This window comes from Bos indicus, chromosome 10 (genome assembly GCF_029378745.1).
Source record: "Bos indicus isolate NIAB-ARS_2022 breed Sahiwal x Tharparkar chromosome 10, NIAB-ARS_B.indTharparkar_mat_pri_1.0, whole genome shotgun sequence".
NCBI classification, from domain to species: Eukaryota; Metazoa; Chordata; class Mammalia; order Artiodactyla; family Bovidae; genus Bos; species Bos indicus.
In genome coordinates, this window is record NC_091769.1 from 26691584 (window position 1) to 26711004 (window position 19421).

Genomic DNA, 19421 nt, shown 5'->3' on the forward strand with positions numbered 1-19421 from the left:
TATTCCTTCCTGTTGTTTACCTAATCCTTTTGATGGATCATAGCCCATATGGAGCATTTGAGAGGTCACTTTCTCATCAGGACTGAAAAGCAGCACTCCCATTTGAGACAGCACGTCCCTTCCCCATAGTGTAAAGGGGAGTGAAGGAACTACATAGGGCTGGAAGGTTCCACAGGTATTCTCAAACCGCCAATCCAATATTTTTGCACTTTTAGCTACTGCCTGGGCTCTCCCTATTCCCACCAAGTCATTTTCAGTTGTATGTGTTGGCCAGGAACTAGGCCAATCTTTCCCAGCAATGCAGGAAACACCTGCCCCTGTATCTAACAGTCCTACAATAGACTTGCCAGAAACCAAGATAGTTTTCATAGGGTGTTTTTGAGTAATCTCTGTTACCCAAAAGACCATATCACTAGACGGAAACCCTCTTCCTAGTCTCTCACTTTGAGTAGCAGTATGCCCTATGGCAGTATGATAGGGCAGAAGCAAAAGCTGAGCTATTCTTTGTCCTTTATGAATTTGTATAGTTTTAGTTGGGGGAGAAATCATTATTTGAATTTCTCCTGTATAGTCTGAATCAATTACTCCAGGAATAATAGTAAGTCCTTGCATAGCTAAAGAGCTTCTGCCTAATATAATTCCCACCAAGCCTGTTGGTAATGGGCCTTTAATCCCTGTAGGGATTTTTATAGTGGGACTATCTAGTGTTAGTATTGTTGAGGTGGTGGAACTGAGGTCCAGTCCCTCGCTGCCTGGAGTTGCTCTGATGAGCTCTGTGATGGGACGAAGGGTATGAATGGGTTCATTGTTGTTGTAATTGTTGTTGCCCCATTCGTTGTTGGGGCCTGGGGCTGCCCCTCAACCCATTTCCTGACTGTTGGTCAGGACTCAGCGAGGTTTCGTTTTTATGGAATCTCGATCTGCAGTCTTTAGCCCAGTGATATCCCTTCTGGCAACGAGAACAAAGTGATTTAGGGAGATTGGGAGTCATAGCCGTGGAGGCAGGATTTGGCTGAGAAGAGTTAGCTGTTCTTTGGGGGCAGGCGTGCGTAAAGTGCCCCTCCTGGCCACAAGAAAAGCAGGCTCTGGACGAGCCAGCATTTCGGCCTTGATTGTTGGAATTCCTGCCTACAAGAAAAGTTTGAACTGTTTGCTGATAAGAATCTCCTTTTATGGCCGCTGCTATAAACCTGCATCATTGCTGGCCCTATGTCTGCACATTGTCTGATGAAATCTGATATGTGTCCATTCTTTTTTATAGAACGTAGGACAGCCTGGCAAGTAGAGATAGCATTTTCAAAGGCTAATTGTCTTATCAGTATATCAGCTGCCTCTTCGTTAGAAATTACTCTGTTAACTCCCTCTATAAGCCATGCCATAAAATCTTCATAGGGTTCCTCTGGTTTTTGTTTAATGTTTGAAAAGGAAGATGTTGATTTTTTTTCTTGAGACAATGATCGCCAGGCCTTAATGGCGCAACCTGTCACTTGATCTAGAGTCCTTTTGTCTAGATTTAGTTGATCTCCTACTGTTTTATAGTCATCAATTTTTAGTAGCGTAGTTTTGGTAATACGTCTCAGGCCACGACTGCGGTTGACATCAGCCTGTTGTTGGGCAGCATCAGAACATTTAGCCCTCCAGAGCACATATTGTTCTCCAGATAGACAAGCTTTAGCAACTGATTTCCAATCATGAGGTATCATCTATCTGGCCCCTATAGTCTCTAACAGTGTTATAGTATAAGGGGCTGTAGGCAATGCCACCCCACTCCAGTACTCTTGCCTGGAAAATCCCATGGATGGAGGAGCCTGGTGGGCTGCAGTCCATGGGGTCGCTGAGTCGGACACCACTGAGCGACTACACTTTTTCATGCATTGGAGAAGGAAATGGCAACCCACTCGTGTTCTTGCCTGGAGAATCCCAGGGACAGGGGAGCCTGGTGGGCTGACGTCTATGGGGTCATACAGAGTTGGACACAACTGAAGTGACTTAGCAGTAGCAGCAGCAGGCCCATATAAGGCACAAGCTTAAGTTTTTTTTTTATCAATTTTATTGGAATGGGCTCCCAGCAGGGGGACGTCTCGTACTATTTTCATCATATATTATAGGAAAACGGGCTTTAATGTGGGGATCAATTTCATCATCAGGGCTTGAGATGACCCTCTTTTGAGGGACCATTGATAGGGGTTTTTTATCCCCATAAGGGGGGGCGGAATGGGAGAGCACCCCATATTTGTCCTCTCCTGTTCTGGAAATCTCTTGACTGCTTGATATTTAGGTCTTATAGATGGTCTATTTGGGAAATTATCTCCGAAGCTCTTAGGGGCAGATGGCCTGACTGGAGATATATCTCTTACTTTTTTAGGGGTGTTTTCTGTTAGGAGAGGCTGATCTTCATCAGAATGCTACTGAGCTGCTGCCTCGTCTGTTTTGTCTTGAGGGGAAAGCTGATCTTTTTTTTTTATCTTTATAACTACTGGTTTTTATAGCAGCTAATATAGCCCTTAGCTCTTGACAGGTATGTATGGGCTCTTTATTTTTATTTTTTTAATCAGGTACCATTTTATTTTTGTTGTCTTTTTTTACAGGTAACTTTTCAGGCTCACTTTTTTTTTTAGCTGGTATTTTTTCTTTTTTTTCTTTTTTAAGCAAATCTCTTTTCAGATTTAACGGCAGGATCTAAAGCATCTCTAATCATATTTTACAGAGAAAAGGTGTTAGTAGGAATTTTTTCTGGGCCGTGTTAAGCATCATAATCTTAGTTGTTTTTCTATTTTTTCCCAGATATCTAGGTTAACAGTGCCCTCTTGTGGAAACCAGGGGCATTGTTCTTGTACAAATGTAAAAAAGGATTGAATATTACTTTTTTTAACCTTTTTTTTTTTAACAGTTTTAAGATTACTTTTATAAAAAGTTGCCGTTTTTTAGTTTTAGTATTACCCATGTCAGAAAATTTATTATTTAAAAAATTTTTTTCTTGGAAAAGATTTCACTACTTTTCACCCTTTTTTACCCTATCTATCTTATGTAGGGGGGTCCGTGACACCCTGAGTGGGGTCCTAGCCGTCCAAGAACTGTAGAATTAGGGGCTTACCTGACTGGGAGTCCCTGTTAGGGTGCCACTTACCGGGGTCCAGCCCCGGTTGGATCCAGGGATTCCCTCAGGACTGCGTTGGTGATTAGAATAGCAAAGCAGAGATTTATTAGATGCTCAATAATAACTGGAGAAGGCACTGGCAACCCACTCCAGTACTCTTGCCTGGAAAATCCCATGGGCAGAGGAGCCTGGTGGGCTTCAGTCCATGGGGTCGATAAGAGTCAGACACGACTGAGCGACTTCACTTTCACTTTCCACTTTCATGCATTGGAGAAGGAAATGGCAACCCACTCCAGTGTTCTAGCCTGGAGAATCCCAGGGACGGGAGCCTCGTGGGCTGCTTTCTATGGGGTTGCACAGAGTCAGACACGACTGAATCGACTTAGCAGCAGCAGCAATAACTGGTTTACGCAGAAAATCAATATAACTTGTGACACCAGGTTAGCTCTGACCACGGAGGCCAGGTGCCCCACCTTAGGCACCTTCTCGAGTGGGTCTTAGAAGCCCAGGGAAGTAAGTGGTCGCAGAGGACCCCCGCGCTCCAATTATTTTGGTGTAAAGGAAGAACAGAAGAGAAAAGGAGGAAAAGGAAACAAGAAAGAATGACACGGGGAGACCGAGTGAACAAGGCCTGCAATACCTTAAGTTGTGCATAGAGAATAATGAGGGAAGGGGTAGAGTCATGCAAGGTCCAGCAGTCCTTGATCCTTATCGAAGCTAGGCTTTCTTCCTGCAAACTTATCATATGCAAAAGTTTTAGGTGATTTACATCATCTTCTGGCTAGGAAGCCTGTTAACATTTTATGACCCTTTTCCTCAGAAAACTTATTTTTCTCTAAAGGTGATTATTCTCAAGTTAGGCGTCACCCTCCAAAAGCATTAGATAAAGTTGCATACCTATAGGGCAAAAGTGGTGGGCTATAACAAGAAAAGAATTAACTCAAGGGTCTAAGGTTACAAACATTAAAGCTACTACTTCCATTTCTATACACCAACTATATTAATCAATACACTCCCAGGGACACAGTAGGTAAGGCATATGGAAACTTGGCAGCAAGCATTAGCTCAAGAAAGAAATCCTCTACTAGTTCTATTTAACAACTTTAACTCTCTGAGAAGCTCTGCATTGTTAGAATATCCTAAGCTTCCTGTGCCTCTTGTGGTTGGGAGGCTGTGAATCTGAACAAACCTGTCAGGCAAGCTAGAAAGTCATCAGAGGGGTTTGAATGGAAACACTCCTATTATGCCCAGGAGACTTATTAACTAGAGTTTTAAGTTGATTTTCTTACAGAGAAAGGTACGGGGATAGCCCCCCGTTAATGTCAGAGGAGTTGGTGAAAGTCGTGAAATAGTAAAACAGACTCTGGTTTTGGGGTAGATGCTCAGGCAGGCCCAGGGGGCAGCCCTTGAGTTCTGGCTCGCCTTGCCCACCAGAACTCTCTCACATGGCCTTGTCATGGCTGGGGACTCCCGTGCTGGCTCCCAGCACTCCCTCATTGCAGAGGAGGCTATTCTGTGAAAGAACAGAATCCTGTGTAACCTGCAGCTAGCTGCAGGATATGTAGAGAAGCTATACTTTCTGTCTGCTAACATCAGAAGAAACATGTGCTTGCAGAAGTAAAGCCCCAAGAAGCCAGTGATAGATTTGTACTATCTTTATTACAGAAAATATGAGAAAAATCAAAAGTACAACATTGCCTCTTTCTTGCTTGAAGGTCATATCTTCTCTGGTTTATCATATCCTAACATCAACAGTCACCACAGCTGCAGGAAATTAAACTGAACCTTTAGAAGGTATCGCATACGGACCTGGTTAGGGTTATAGACGATAAATTCATTGTAGTTGAGGGTATAGCCCTCCGGATTCAGAATTCCTGTGTCACTTGCTGGTCCTAATGGCACTGTACTCCCATTCCTGCCAAATGGAAGACAGTGTGTCAACATATGCCTCTGGTTCAAAAGCCAGAATAGAGAAAGTGGAGTCTTATCTGGCCAAAAGGAGTTTTCTGGCCCTCCAGCCTCTGTGTACTTACAAGGTGATGGCGCACGCAGGACTGGGAGCCATCTTGCCCAGCCCCTTGGTGCTGTGTTTGCCTTGAAGTAATCCCTCTGCCTCTGGATTGGCCCCGAGCAGCTCATTACACTGACCCAGAGCTACCTGCACAGTGAAACATCTTTAAATGACCACATCCTCTAAAGCGAAACAGAAAACCCCATCAGTATTTTCTTCTCCTATTCCAGCAGAAGAATCGAATGCAATGCAAACTGCGTTCAACTTCCCTCTCAAGTTCTCTAGGGTGAACCCCTTGGTTCTGTGGCCAGTCCTTTCTCTTTAGAAAAATAGGAATAATTAGAGATCATAGATGTGTTCCTACCTTACCTCTGATAAGAGCAGCAGCCCAGTATCCTTTAGGCGAGTGGCAAAGCAGTAATTGGCACTCTTGGAAGACATGTCAGCAAAATAGATTCCTTTTCCGAACTGAAATATATAAATAAACAACAAAGTCAGCTGCCTAACCCAGTGTGTTACAAGAAAGGCTCAGCACCACCCTGGGCTCTACTATCTTAAACACAATAAAGACCCTTTTCCATTTCCTCTCACAATTCTGTTCCAAGAGGAGGCAGAAGCACTGATAAATCTCTGCTTTCTGGGGGGAAGGTGAGATATCTTTAGGAATTTAAGAAAGGAGAGTCACAGTAAATGCCAGGATTATGAGTGAGCTGGTTTAATTCTCAGGAATGTCACCACTTAATCCTAATCTAGAAAAAAAAAAAAAGGGTTCCAATTTCTACTCACCATGTAACCTGTGATGGGAGCCTCAGGTGGGGCGATTCGAAGCCCATGGCTTAGGATTCCTACCCAGTTACTCAGCCTGGAGCCATGCCAGAGTAGCATCCTAAGGAAAAGCTGGTATTATTGTACTCTCTCTTTCTCTCCTCCAAACATAAGCCATAAGCATCAAAAAGCCAAGAGCTGTCTGGGTTATCTTTCTTTATGAGTTCCCTAACTGCACTTCAGGCAAGGGACTGTCTTCCCAAACCGAAAGTTAAATGGAGACCTGTTATGAAGGTCCTCTCTGAAGGCTTCTTTTTCACCCTCCTTCTCAACTTCAAAGACATCCAGCAAGGTCATGGTATAGTCACTGTGTGTGGGAGCATGGGTAGACTGTAGGTACTGGGAAATCACCTGCGAAGAAGAATGAAAGACAAGGTTGACATGGACTCTATAAGAGACCAGGCTGAACTGAAGAACCTTGGGCTTCTTGTATAAATTGGCCTAAGCAGTCTCACAAGGGCAGCCAGAAAGAGCATTACCTTCCCAATTCTTAGTAAATAGAAATTCTGCCCTCAAGTTTTCTCTTAACCAGATGCACTCAGGGAACAGTGGCATGGGGAGGGTGGATCTTAATGGTGAAAATAAACGATCATTTTTCTTACTTTGAACTCATAACTCTCATGGTGTAAAGGGTGCAAGGCACACCGTAGTTTTCTATACTGTTGGTCCAATGGGTGTTCCGGGCTTTGCAGTTCTGTCTTCACCAGCTTAATTGCAATTTCAATGTCTCCCAAAGCCTGACAAGATGAGACAGAGAATCAATGTGGGAGAAACCTGGGACAAGGGATTTAATACTGCCCAATCCACACATATCTCACCTCCAGTAGTTGTACTTTATCTGACAGTTCTTTCTCTGTCCGGATTAATGGAGGGGTACGGAGTCTAAGGGCAGAGATACAGCCAATAATTAATTCTCTGATGCGTGGCCAAAAGGCCTATGACCAAAAACACAGACTAAATATAGGTCCTTTAGAAAATAGGTATAAGAACAGCGGTTTTCCATTTGAAAGAGGTCTGTATGAGATTTTTAACTTTCAAATACATAAAGAGATATTATGTATATATTCTGAGTAGGATAAAACAAACTACACAGACTTTGACCTGTGAGATGTACCAACATCAGTAAGGAACAGTTTGGATGAAGTCCTATCTAGAAATACACAGGCAGAAATGCACCTGTTGACCACTCAGGGTTATCTAGGTCACAGGCCTCTATAAAGCAATAGAGGAATAAAAATAAAGTAAGCGACAGAATGCAGAATCAATGAAGATAAAATATATTTTATAAACCTAATATCATTTGAGTTCCAGAAATGGTGCTGGTGTGTTAGTCACCTTATAGAACTGGGTGATATGCCTGAAGGTGTTTTACATGCTGGTTGGATGGCTAGACCCACTCTCCCTAGAGTTGGTAACTTCCACTTGGTCAGAGAATATGGTTGTAGATCAAGGCAGGAGATTGCATCCCATAGTTGTAAATTGATTAAATAGGTTATTTATAAATTATGTTGGCTCTGTATCTATTCAAGATGATCATTTCCTTGGAAATGACAAATTAAAAAGATGATAGTTCCTGCTGAGTGACGTAGGGGATATTGTTGAGCAGAATACCAAAGTGAAGTAACAGCACAGGGCATACCCAAAGTCATGTGGGATTCTGGTGTAGAATTCATTGCATGCTTCCATGAGAGCTCGTCCATGCTGGCCAGCCCGAATACAATCCTCAATCTTCTTAAGAGACTGGTAACCTGCCTTGATTTGTGCCACTGTCAGCTTCCCTGCAGACCCAGACAGAGATCAGACTCCACAACTACAGGCCCATCCTGGAAACTGTATTTATGACCCTACCCAACAAAGACTCTCACCTTTCAACTTTCAAAACTGCTCTTCCTCCCCCCATACAACTTCTCACCCCAATTCTCTCTTCCTTTACTCAGTAATATCAGCAAGCTTTAAATCATGATGGTGATAAAATATCCTGTTAAATGAACTAGGAATATGAAGTGAGCATGTAGGATAGAATCTGAAGTCCTACCAAGTGGAGCTTTCTTGGTATCATATTTCATTTCTACCATCATTTCTTCCATGGCCTGGACATTACAGATCAACTTTATCAGCTCCTGTACACGAAGATCTAGCTGTGACTCTAGTTTCAAGGGGGATTTAAGAGATTCCTCTTTCTTTGTTTCCTCTTCATTCTATAGCTCAAAAAAAAAAAAAAAGGAAAAAAATCATAATAGATTTTGAAAAGATTTATTATATGTTCCTTGCAAGGACTGGCTATACAATATCCCTGGCAGATGAACACCAGCTTTTGCTTGAAAGTAGGCCCATCCCATTCTAAACCTAGTTAGAGTACTCAGTGTGACTTCCACCTTCTAGTCTTACTTCTGCCTCCCATAAACACTCAGAATACGTCTACAAGGTCCTCCTAATATGATGTCATTAAGTTTGTAAAGACAGCTATTGTATCTCAAATCTTCTTACTTTAAAAAGATTGGTTTTTCCATTTTTCAAATATGAAAAATTTGTGACAGTTTTCAGGAAAGATCCTTTCAGGAAAGCATCTTGGTTGTACCTCAGCATTCAAAATTAAATTAAACAAAAAACAAAACTTTTTTTTTTTAGGACCTAAGATTTTATAAGGATTTTAGTAAATAATAGAGACTAGGACCTCATCCAAGTCACTCTACTAGACTTCACTCTGGTTAAGAGGAAAGAGTTTTTCCCTAAACATACAGAGTTTACCTGTGTATTGCTGGCATAGTCCATTTGTAGCATATCATATTTTCCAGGCACCTTCTCAAACTTCTCACGATCCTCCCAATTATTTTTTGTTTTGTCAAGGAATCTGTAGAGTTCAAGTTGATGAGAAAATCTTACAAATAAGGGTCTACTTCTAGGGATGGGCTTTTTCCTAAGAATATCTCTAAAACTTTTTATTTCTTACACCATCAATATTCCATAAGTCTGGATTCTAAATTAGGACCCTGAATGGACAGAAAAGCTCTAGAGAAAAAGGGAACAAAAAGTGGTAAAAAAAGGTTGTTGAACTTTTCCCAAAGGCTCCAGTCATCACTAAAGTCATTGAGATTTAAGATAAAAGATTACTATCCAATCCTTTTCTCTGAAAGAAACATTCCCAGGGACTCCAGGAAGTTTTTCATATCATAGTAAAACAATTAAAAAAAATTTATTTATTTATTTGGCTGTGCTGGGTTGCCGCATGTGGGACCTTTAGTTGTGGCATGCGAACTTTTAGTTGTGGCATGTGGGATCTAGTTCCCTGACCAGGGATCAAACTACAGCGCCTTGCACTGGGAGCATGGAGTCGTAGCCACTGGACCACCAAGGAAGGCCCATACGTTTTAAAATTGGAGCTGAATAGTCTCATCTTATTCTCCCCAAATTTCCTAAATTGTTGGTCATGTGCTGAATATGTTAGCTTCTTCTGATTTTAGTCAATTTCTGGTTCCAGGTGATTTAATCACTATCTAAAGATCAGTTTGGTGTTCCAATGGAAAGATGTTACAGTGGAAAGACATTATCATTTAAGCCAACCCACACTTATTATGAAATTCCTAAACATGATATATCCAAGAAGATGAAAGATATTATTTTGTACTCATTTCTTAGCACTCACTTCTTTTGAAAGATTTCCTTGGCCTTGTTGAGGTCCCCGGAACAAGCCACCAAGCTGTGCTGCCCTGTCTTCCCAACTGCAAAGTAAATGCCACATGTAAGATGGTTCCCTGCCCCCTCAACCCAAGAGGAGTTCTCTGGTAGTAACAAGCCAGAGCTCTAAGGTCTCTCCACTTAGCATCTGACAAACGGGCAAGAAGGAAAGAAGGAAAAGATGAAGGGCTTAGGGAACCGACCCTGTTGCCTCTGAGCAGCACTTGCAGCCCAATCGCAGTAGAGTTCTCAGCCTTAACAGGCTGCTCTTAGTTCTTCCAGTGCTAATGAGGATGCCTGCCAGGCCCCAATTTTAAGCAGCACAATTTGATTCCTAAGCCTCTCTCAGGTTACAGAAACTCCACCACACCAACTGAAACCCAGAGAAACCTCTGGCTACTCACTAAACTGCTTCTGGCTTTCTAAATAACAACTCATAAAACCCACAATAAAAGCAATTACCTCGGCCCCATCTCATCCAAACACTGAAGTTTCTCTGGGCATCATCTTCTAACAGCTGAATCAGGTAATACTTGTTGTTGTTGAACTGGAGATTGGTCTATGATACGAGAAATATGAACATAAAAGGACAAGTTTGCAAATGAAAGCCACATAAACCAATGACTCTTGGTCAAAGGTCACAGTAATTGCCATGAGGAAAGGACAGCAAGGGACAAGAAAATGAGGTTCAGTTAAGAGTAAGGATATAATAAAAGAAGGAAAGGGTTTCTATATTATACTTTGAATTCCTAGGAATTAAAGGCTGGAAGCTTCCTAAAACCTTTGCTGCTGCTAAGTTGCTTCAGTCGTGTCCGACTCTGTGTGACTCCATAGAAGGCAGTCCACCAGGCTCCCCCGTCCCTGTGATTCTCCAGGCAAGAACACTGGAGTGGGTTGCCATTTCCTTCTCCAATGCAGCATGAAAGTGAAAAGTGAAAGTGAAATCACTCAGTCGTGTCCAACTCTTTGCGACCCCATGGACTGCAGCCCACCAGACTCCTCTGTCCATGGGATTTTCCAGGCAAGAGTACTGGAGTGGGGTGCCATTGCCTTCTCCACCTAAAACCTCTACCCAACCTCAGATATCCTGTATTGATTGGCTCCTTCTGTTTCTTCCTGCCTCACCTCCCTCCATAGATATTACCGAGGCCATATGTGTTTTCCAGCTCCCAATCCACTTGCAGTCATTATTTTCCAAATGAAAACAATTTTGATGCCCCTAAGATCTGTAACCATTATGCTTGTTTGTTTTGACAACTTATTCTTTAATAGTACTATTTACAATTTTGCCTTGTCACCTGCAACAATCTGACCATGAGTAGAGAGTAGGACAATGTTAGGAGGGGAAAAAGGATAGGCAGAAACCACTGCCACCCCTACCCCATACCTAACATGACCAGGAGACATTCAGAGAAAATATGACCAGTATCTAAAAAGGTATCCTGTGAGTAACCTACTCCAGTAAAGAGCGGGAGCAATCCATGATAGGGGACAGCAGCTTGTGCTGTAAAGCTGAGCCCTGGCTACCCAGTCACTCTTCTTTGTTAAGCAGTTACCTGTTCTACCTCTTGCCTGCTCACATTATAAATTCGCTGAATGGTAGAACAAAAAGGCCTTAAGACCTTTTCTATCTGCTTATGATATTTTAAGGAAAAAAATGGTAACAGAGGAATTCAACGTAGCTGTTAGAAGTATATATGATACATCAATAAATTCAAATATGAAGACATACTCAGGAAATACCAAGCATGTATCTATCCAAAACAACAAAAATAAGCAAAGAGGAAAAGATAGAAAAGAAAAAAACTGGAGGTCAGTGGCATGATGGAGAAAAAAATGCTCCTTTCATCTCTCCCCTTCAGTCTATGAAAGTAAAAAATCCACAGCTCAGCAAAGGTGCCCACACACCAGAAAATTCCACACATCTGTACATCTAAAGGCGGGTGGACTGGAACAGAGGAAGTGGAACCAGGGGAAGAGTGGAGGCGCTGCCTGCAATCCCGTCCTGCCAGGGAACCCGGCAGCAGCGGTGATGCGGTGCACGTGACTCTGGCCTCTTGGCTGCAGTGGCAGCAGTGATGGGAGCCATGGAGGGCCCATGACTGGCTCCTTCACCTTCACCCTCACTGGCAGCTCCTGGCTGAAAGAAGCAATACCAGAGATCTCAGAGGCAGTGGTGAGGCAACCTGGCTTCTTGTTCCCCTTCCTCCTGAGGTGGAGCCTATGATTTAGGAGATTCCAGATGCATGGAAGCTCCTACCACCCTGGTGCTCCAGGCGGTGATGCCAGTGACAGTAGCAGCAGCAAAGCACCAACAGCCTTGGAGGCACAACTGTGATAAGGCGGGCGCCAGGTGATCCCTCTCACAGAGGTGGCAGAGGGTGGAATGTGCGCTCAAACTTAACTAGGGGCAGATCAGATAACAGAAACCAAAACTTGTGCTAGGGCGCCACCTACTGGAAAACAAAGGAAAGCCCTCTAATTTCTAACCACCTGCTGCTGCTGCTAAGTTGCTTCAGTAGTGTCGGACTCTGTGCGACCCCATAGACGGCAGCTCACCAGGCTCCCCCGTCCCTGGGATTCTCCAGGCAAGAACACTGGAGTGGGTTGCCATTTCCTTCTCCAATGCATGAAAGTGAAAAGTGAAAGGGAAATCGCTCAGTCGTGTCCGACTCTTAGCGACCCCATGGACTGCAGCCTACCAGGCTCCTCCGTCCATGGGATTTTCTAGGCAAGAGTACTGGAGTGGGGTGCCAGTGCCTTCTCCGAATTTCTAACCTATTGAATTCTTAAAAATTAAGATTAAAAAAAAGCGCTTAAGGAACAAAGGTGTTCATTACTTCAAATGTGCTGGCAGAAGAACACCTCATCAAACACTGCTGCTGCTAAGTCACTTCCGTCGTGTCCGACTGTGTGTGATCCCAGAGACAGCAGCCCACCAGGCTCCGCCGTCCCCGGGACTCTCCAGGCAAGAACACTGGAGTGGGTTGCCATTTCCTTCTCCAATACATGAAAGCAAAAAGTGAAAGTGAAGTCGCTCAGTCGAGTCCGACTCCTAGCAACCCCATGGACTGCAGCCCACCAGGCTCCTCCATCCATGGGATTTTCCAGGCAAGAGTACTGGAGTTGGGTGCCATTGCCTTCTCCGCATCAAACACTAGGAATAACCATAGTTACACTGTATCTCGAAAATGACAAAATTTCCAGAAACGAAACAAAGTCACAGAATATTGTGATCTAACTGATACAGAATACAAAATAGCTGTCATGAAGAAACTCAATGAGCTACAAGAAAACTCAGAAAGGCAGTTTAGTGAGTTCAGGAATAAAATTAATGACCTGAAGGAATACTTTACTGAAGAGATTAAAACTCTATAAAAAACCAAGCAGAAATTTTGGAGCTGAAGAACTCAATAAACAAGATAATATGTTAGAAAGCACTGGAAATAGGGAAGACCATATGAAAGACAGAATAAGTGAGCCCAAATACGCAAATCTAGAAGAGACACAGATAGGTTAGGAAAGAGAATTAAGATGTAAAAAAGAAGGAGGAAATTCTATAAGAACTATCTGACTCTTCTAGGAAGGGCAACATTAGGTAATGGTATTTCAGAAGAAGAGAGGGAGAAGGGAGCAGAGAGTTTATCTAAAGAAATAATAGCTGATAACTTCCCAAACCTAGAGAAGAAAATTGGTGTACCACTCTATGAAGCTAACAGAACACCTAATTGCCTCAATACAAAAAGATCTTCTCCAGAACACATTATATTAAAACTGTCAAAAGTCAATGATAAAATAGGAATTTTAAAGACTGCCAGGGAAAAAACGGATGCTCACCTACAAAGAAATCCCCATTAGGCTATATGCAGATTTCTCAGAAGAAACTCTACAGGTCAAGAACGACTGGAATGCCACTCAAAATACTGAAAAATAAAAGCTATCAGCCAAGAATACTCTATCCACCAAAGTCATCATTCAGAGATGAAGGAGGAAAAAAGCTTTCCCAGACAAAAGTTGAGAGAGTTCATCACCACTACACCTGCCTTACAAGAAATGTTGAAAGGAGCTCTTCTATCTTTAACAAAAAAGCAAAGGTACACAAATCTTTGAGTAAGGTGATAAACAGAATCAGAAAACTGCAACCCTATCAGAATAGATTTTAAACAGTTTATTATAGCATAAAGGTTAAAGGGGAAAAAATAGAAAAAACAACTATAACTACTTCAATTTGGTAAGAAACTCACAACATAATGTCTGGCAGAAACAAACAAAATTCTGTAAAGTGATTATCCCTCTCTTAAAAAATCAATTAATTAAAAAAAAAAGAAACTCACAACATAAAAAGGAATAATTTGAGACAACAAAAACATAAAAGGAGAAGAGGATGGAACCTGTATGCTCAAATGAAGGCAGAAAAAGGACTATTTTATCTAAGAGATGTTTATACAAACCTCATGGTAACCACAAAACATAAATCTAGAGCAGAGATACTAAACAGTTAAAAAAAAAAAAAGGAAACTGAGAAAAATGTCACAGAAACCACCAAAAACTGGAAAACAGAAACACAAGGAAAAAGAAACAATGGCGAGATCAAACAACCAGAAAATAAGAGATGAAATGGCAACAATAAGTCTTCATCTATCAATAATCATCCTAAATGTAAATGGTTCACCAATCAAAAGACATAGAGTGGCTGGATGGATTAAAAAATAAGATCTAACTATATGCTGCCTCCAGGAGACTTACCTCAGCTCTAAAGAAAAACAGGCTCAGAGTGAAGGGATGAAAGATGATACTCCAAGCAAATGGCAGCCAAAAGAAAGTGAGTGTAATCACTTGTATCAGACAAAGTGAAAGCGAAAGGCGCTCAGTTGCGTCCGACTCTTTGCGATTCCATAGACTATACAATCCATGGAATTCTCCAGGCCAGAATATTGGAGTCGGTAGCCTTTTCCTTCTTCGAGGGATCTTCCCAACCCAGAGATTGAAGCCAGGTCTCCAGCATTTCGCACAGATTCTTTACCAGCTGAGCCACAAAGGAAGCCCAAGAATACTGGAGTGGGTAGCTTATCCTTTCGCCACAAAGGAAGCCCAAGAATACTGGAGTGGGTAGCTTATCCTTTCTCCAGTGGATCTTCCCGACCCAGGAATCGAACCGTGGTCTCCTGCATTGCAGGGAAATTCTTCACCAACTGAGCTATCAGGGAAGCCCTAAAAGGCCTATTTTATCTATCAGACAAAATAGATAAAAGAAAAAAAGGTAACAGTGGGACTTTCCTGGTGGTCCAGTGGCCAAGACTCCGAGATCTCAATGCAGGAGGCTTGGGTTTGATCCCTTGTCAGGGAACTAGATCCCACGTATCACAACTAAAAGCCCACGTGCTGCAACCAAGACCTGGTGCAGCCAAATAAACCAAAAAAAAAAAAAAAAAGAAAAACAAAGGTAACAAGAGACAAAGATGGACATTATATAATGATAAAAGGAACAATCATTAAGAAGACATTTTTCAATATATGTACATGCAACTTTGGAGCACCAAAATATATAAAACAATTATTAACAGACCTAAAGGAAGAAACTGATAGCAACACAATAATAGCTGGGGACTTTTAACACCCAAATTCCATCAATGGATAGATCATTCAGATAAAAAGTCAGCAAGGAAACAGCAGCCTTAAATGAAACATTAGATTAGATGTTTCATAGATTTGTACAGAACATCTCATCCAAGTGCAGCAGAATAAACATTCTTCTCAAGTGCATATGGAATTTTCTCAAAAAATATGTTGAGATACAAACAAGTCTCATACACTTAAGAAGAGTGAAATCTTATCGAAAGTCTTTTCTGATAACATGGAATGAAACTTCTACAACGATGTAGAAATCAACAAGAAGAAAACTGGAAAAATCACAAATATGTGGAAACTGAACAATGTGCTACTAAACAATATGCAACTGAATAACTATGAGGTCAACACAGAAATCAGAGGAGAAATTAAAAATACTAAAGATGAAAATACAACATGCCAAAACCTATGGGATGCAGCAAAAGAGGCACTAAGAGGGAAGTTTAAACAATACAGGCTTACCTCAAGAAACAAGACAAATCCAAATAAATAATCCAACCTCACACCTAAAGGAACCAGGAAAGAATAAATGCAGCCCAAAGTCAGTAACAGGAAGGAAATAACAAAGATCAGAGTAGAAATAAATGAAATAGACTAAAAATATAATAGTAAAGATCAATGAAACTAAGAGCTGTTTGAAAAGATAAATAAAATTGACAAACTTTTAGCTAGCCTCAGAAAAAAAGAGGTAAGACTCTGATAAAGGCAGAGACGAAAGAGGAGAAATAAGAATGGGTACCACAGAAACACAAAGAATTATAAAAGAATACTATAATTATCTGTATTCCAATAACTGGACAACCTAGAAGAAATGGACAAATCTTAGAATCATACAATGTTCCAAGACTAAATCATGAAGAAATAGAAAATGTGAATAGACCAAACTCTAGTAAAGAGATTGAAACAGTAATAAAAAACCTCCCCCAAACAAAAGTCCAGGGCAAGACAGCTTCCCAGGTGAATTCTATTAAGCCATCAAAGAGGATTCAATACTTCTCAAAGTCTTCCAAAAAATTGAAGAGGAGAGAATACTTCCTAACTCATTTTACAAGGCCCATATTATCCTGATACCACAACCAGACAAGGACAACACAAAAAAAGGAAATTAGGGGCCCATTTCTCTGATGAGCATGGAGAACTGTATGATGATGGATGGGAACCAAAGTTTTGGTGGTGAGCATCCTGTAGTAGGTATTTCTACACAGTAGAAATCTAATGTTGTACATGTGAAACTTATAGAATGTAATAAATCAATGTTACCTCAATCAAAATAAATTTAAACAAGAAAAAAATAAATTTAACTACATAAAAATTTAAAACTTCAGTATGGGCATAAAATATACTATAAAGAAAATCAAAATGAAAATGAAAATTTTAGAAAATATATAAGCAATTTATATGACAGATGAAGGACTATCCTCCACGTTATATAAAGTTCCTCAAGGCCCATAAGAAAAAAGACCAACAACTTACCAGGAAATGTGCAAAATCATATGAACAGTGGGTTCATAGGTTCAATAGAGACATAAAATCTGCTTAAGGATCTGCTTCTTATAGAGACTCCACTATTAGGCAGAGTGCACTAGAGTTGAGTATTTGGGATTATGGGGCTTAATATAAGGGACTTCAGAATTAAAGATCTGGGCTTTGGGACACTGTCATCAATAATTATCAAGAAGAAATTCTCATAGTTTCTTCCCTTACCTGATTTAGCATGACATCATAGACATCATTTCCTTCACAGTACACATGGGCCTAGAGAGAAAGAAAAAACTGACATTTGTACATTCCCAGCCCTGATGAGATCATAAGTGAGGTTCTAAATTTTTTATGCCCCAAACTATCACCTTCCCACATTACCAACATGCATCTTCCAGGGAAAAAAATGCAAAAATATGTTCTTCTAAACATAACCTGTCAATCCTATAATGAAAACATGTTGCTTTTATGTAATTACAGAAACAGGGATGAGTCTAACTCAGTAAAGGAAACCTACTCCAGAGGAAGCCTTTCTTCTGTATCCTTCAAATCCTTTTCCCATGCCATACATACCAGTGCACAGTTTCTCATTAGAACACTGATAATGATACAATTTTCTAATTGAGAAAGAGGTGTGGAAAGCTGATGACAACTCCATAAGTTAACCATGCTAGAAAACACCATGATTAGTACTCCCAAACCCCATGCTGTTCATCCCTTAGCCTTGGAGAAAATTTTGGAGAGGATTCCTAAAATAGATAATAGCAATGTTCCAGACAAGAATCCCAATAAGAACAATGGTTCTTTGAGAAATTAGTGGGAGTCTCTTACCTTCCCCACCTTGGTTGTGCACTCTGGGTCCACTGGAGCTTTGCCCTTTAACAGCAAGGTCTTCACAGACTCTGAGGGAAGACAGATAAGTCCTACATCTACTCGATTGGGAAACAAAAATAGCTGCCATGGTTAGAGAGAAACCTGTCATAATTCACTCTGCCCTTCCCAAGCAAGCTTGATCTGCTCAAGTCTCAGTTTATTGTAATAAAATATGTGAAACTAAAGCTTTTGAGAAACTAGGTTAGTCTTATGGTATGCCCCAAAGATAGAAAGTTAATTATATTTTCAAGGAAAGAAAAAATAAGAGTTGAAAGAACAAAATACTCTCCCACCCTCAGCCCTCCCAGGGACCCTCTTGCTGGTCCACATTCTCCTTGGTGTATGTGGGGGGCTGACCTTGCTTGTCTTCAGTCCTGTCACTATCTGTCTTTCCTTCAGCCACAGGCTCCTTTTTCAGCCTGTGACATTTTCGAATTTTCTTTGCAGGAGGAGGGTCTTCTGCAACTGTTTTGCCATTATTAACTCTTTCAGCTTCATTCAGAATAGGCAAGAAGAATGGGCAAAGAAGCAAAAGAAAGAATGAGTACACACTGAATATGATGCTACTATGCAAAAACATCTTTTTAAAGAAATAGATTGAGATGGTTTTGTAAATTTACAAAGGAATAATAACTGCCATACCACTCAGAAAACTGAGTTCCTGAACTGCTATTCTAGATAAAACAAAAGCAACTCACAGATCATGTGAGTTCATAGCCTCAGGCATCAGTCTCAAATTGCTTATCTTTTCTGTTTACTTGTGCCCCGATACCCTCCAAATACCTATCCTCAAACTACTAAAGGTGGTATTAAATAGGTTAATAGAGTGCTCTGGAGTCTGTGCCCTGTCTCTTCTAACTGGAGAATCAGTGTAGAAGTTATTTCATCTCTTTGTACTTCAGTTGCCCTAATTGAAAAATCTAGAGGAAGACAACACATTTAAGAACACAATACACAGAGTATGATACGTCATAAGTCAATTTTAAGAGCTGCATTTTATAATCTCTGAAACTGGGATGCATTTTACAAGGGATGACTTATAAGCTGCGAATCACGTTTTACCTGGAAGCGTTTTTCCTTGCTCAATGGTACATAAAATAATGGTGCACCTTACACTTAATTTTTTTAACTGTTTTGTATTAGGTATTTAAAACCGTGGTGGCACTAAGTTATAACAGGTCAACAGGCTGTCAGACAATTTTGTAACCCCCAAAAGCTATGACAACAGAAATTTTCAAAGTTCGGCATCAAAACAAGTGCTGGTTCAGGGAGCGATGCAAATAGGAAGGGCTGTAGTAGAGGGCACAGTTTCTTTTCTGAATTCCCGCCCCCAGTATTCTGGCCCCCATAGTTCACTCCGAACCTCGCGCTCTGCCCCCCGCAGTCCCCCGCCGCCGAGCTGCCATGGATCCCGAACGCTGACGTCATCAGTCCGCTCCCAGGAATCGCCAGCGCAGTCTATAGGCGGGAACCGTAGTGCGCGTGCGTCCTAGCGTAGACCTACCAGGGGCGGGACGCACTGTAATATTTGCATGTTCCACTGTCTTTTTGAGAAGTCACCGTAACCGAAAAGTGGCTCTAGGTATGAGCACATTATAAGTGCTATTTGCGTGCGGTGTTTGCCGTAGGGCGGAGGGAAGCTCATCAGTGGGGCTACGAGCTGAGTGCGCTTAGTCACTCTGTCCATTGTCCCTTGGGAAGGTCTGAGACTAGGGCCATAGGGCGGCCCTAACAGGGCCCTCCCTGAGCTTCGGGGAGGTGAGTTCCCAGAGAACGGGGCTCCGCGCGAGGGCAGACTGGGCAGGAGATGCTATGGACCCCGCCCTCGCGGAG

General features: G+C 41.6%; 1 protein-coding gene across 1 annotated transcript; it reads right to left on the reverse strand.

Moving 5' to 3' along the window:
* Positions 1 to 4737: 4737 nt before the first annotated feature.
* On the reverse strand, positions 4738 to 19090 carry PARP2 (poly(ADP-ribose) polymerase 2). The gene is made up of 16 exons (XM_019968453.2): positions 18952 to 19090; positions 17946 to 18080; positions 17547 to 17617; positions 16941 to 16991; positions 10071 to 10167; positions 9577 to 9652; positions 8682 to 8784; positions 7969 to 8131; positions 7573 to 7711; positions 6752 to 6815; positions 6536 to 6670; positions 6157 to 6284; positions 5895 to 5994; positions 5478 to 5576; positions 5131 to 5255; positions 4738 to 5012 (listed from the first exon to the last, which is right to left on the reverse strand). Exons 1-16 carry the CDS (start codon positions 18992 to 18994, stop codon positions 4853 to 4855), a joined length of 1689 nt encoding a protein of 562 aa, XP_019824012.2. The 5' UTR covers positions 18995 to 19090; the 3' UTR covers positions 4738 to 4852.
* Between the last annotated feature and the right edge of the window lie 331 nt (positions 19091 to 19421).

Coding starts and splice junctions, on each gene's coding strand:
- PARP2 (XM_019968453.2), bottom strand. CDS start 18,994: ATGGCAGCTCGGCGGCGGGGGACTGCGGGGGGCAGAGCGCGAG. Junction 18,081..18,951: donor TGCGGGGGGCAGAGCGCGAG/GTTCGGAGTGAA, acceptor TTCTGAATGAAG/CTGAAAGAGTTAATAATGGC. Junction 8,132..8,681: donor ACTATGCCAGCAATACACAG/GTAAACTCTGTA, acceptor TTTGAGCTATAG/AATGAAGAGGAAACAAAGAA.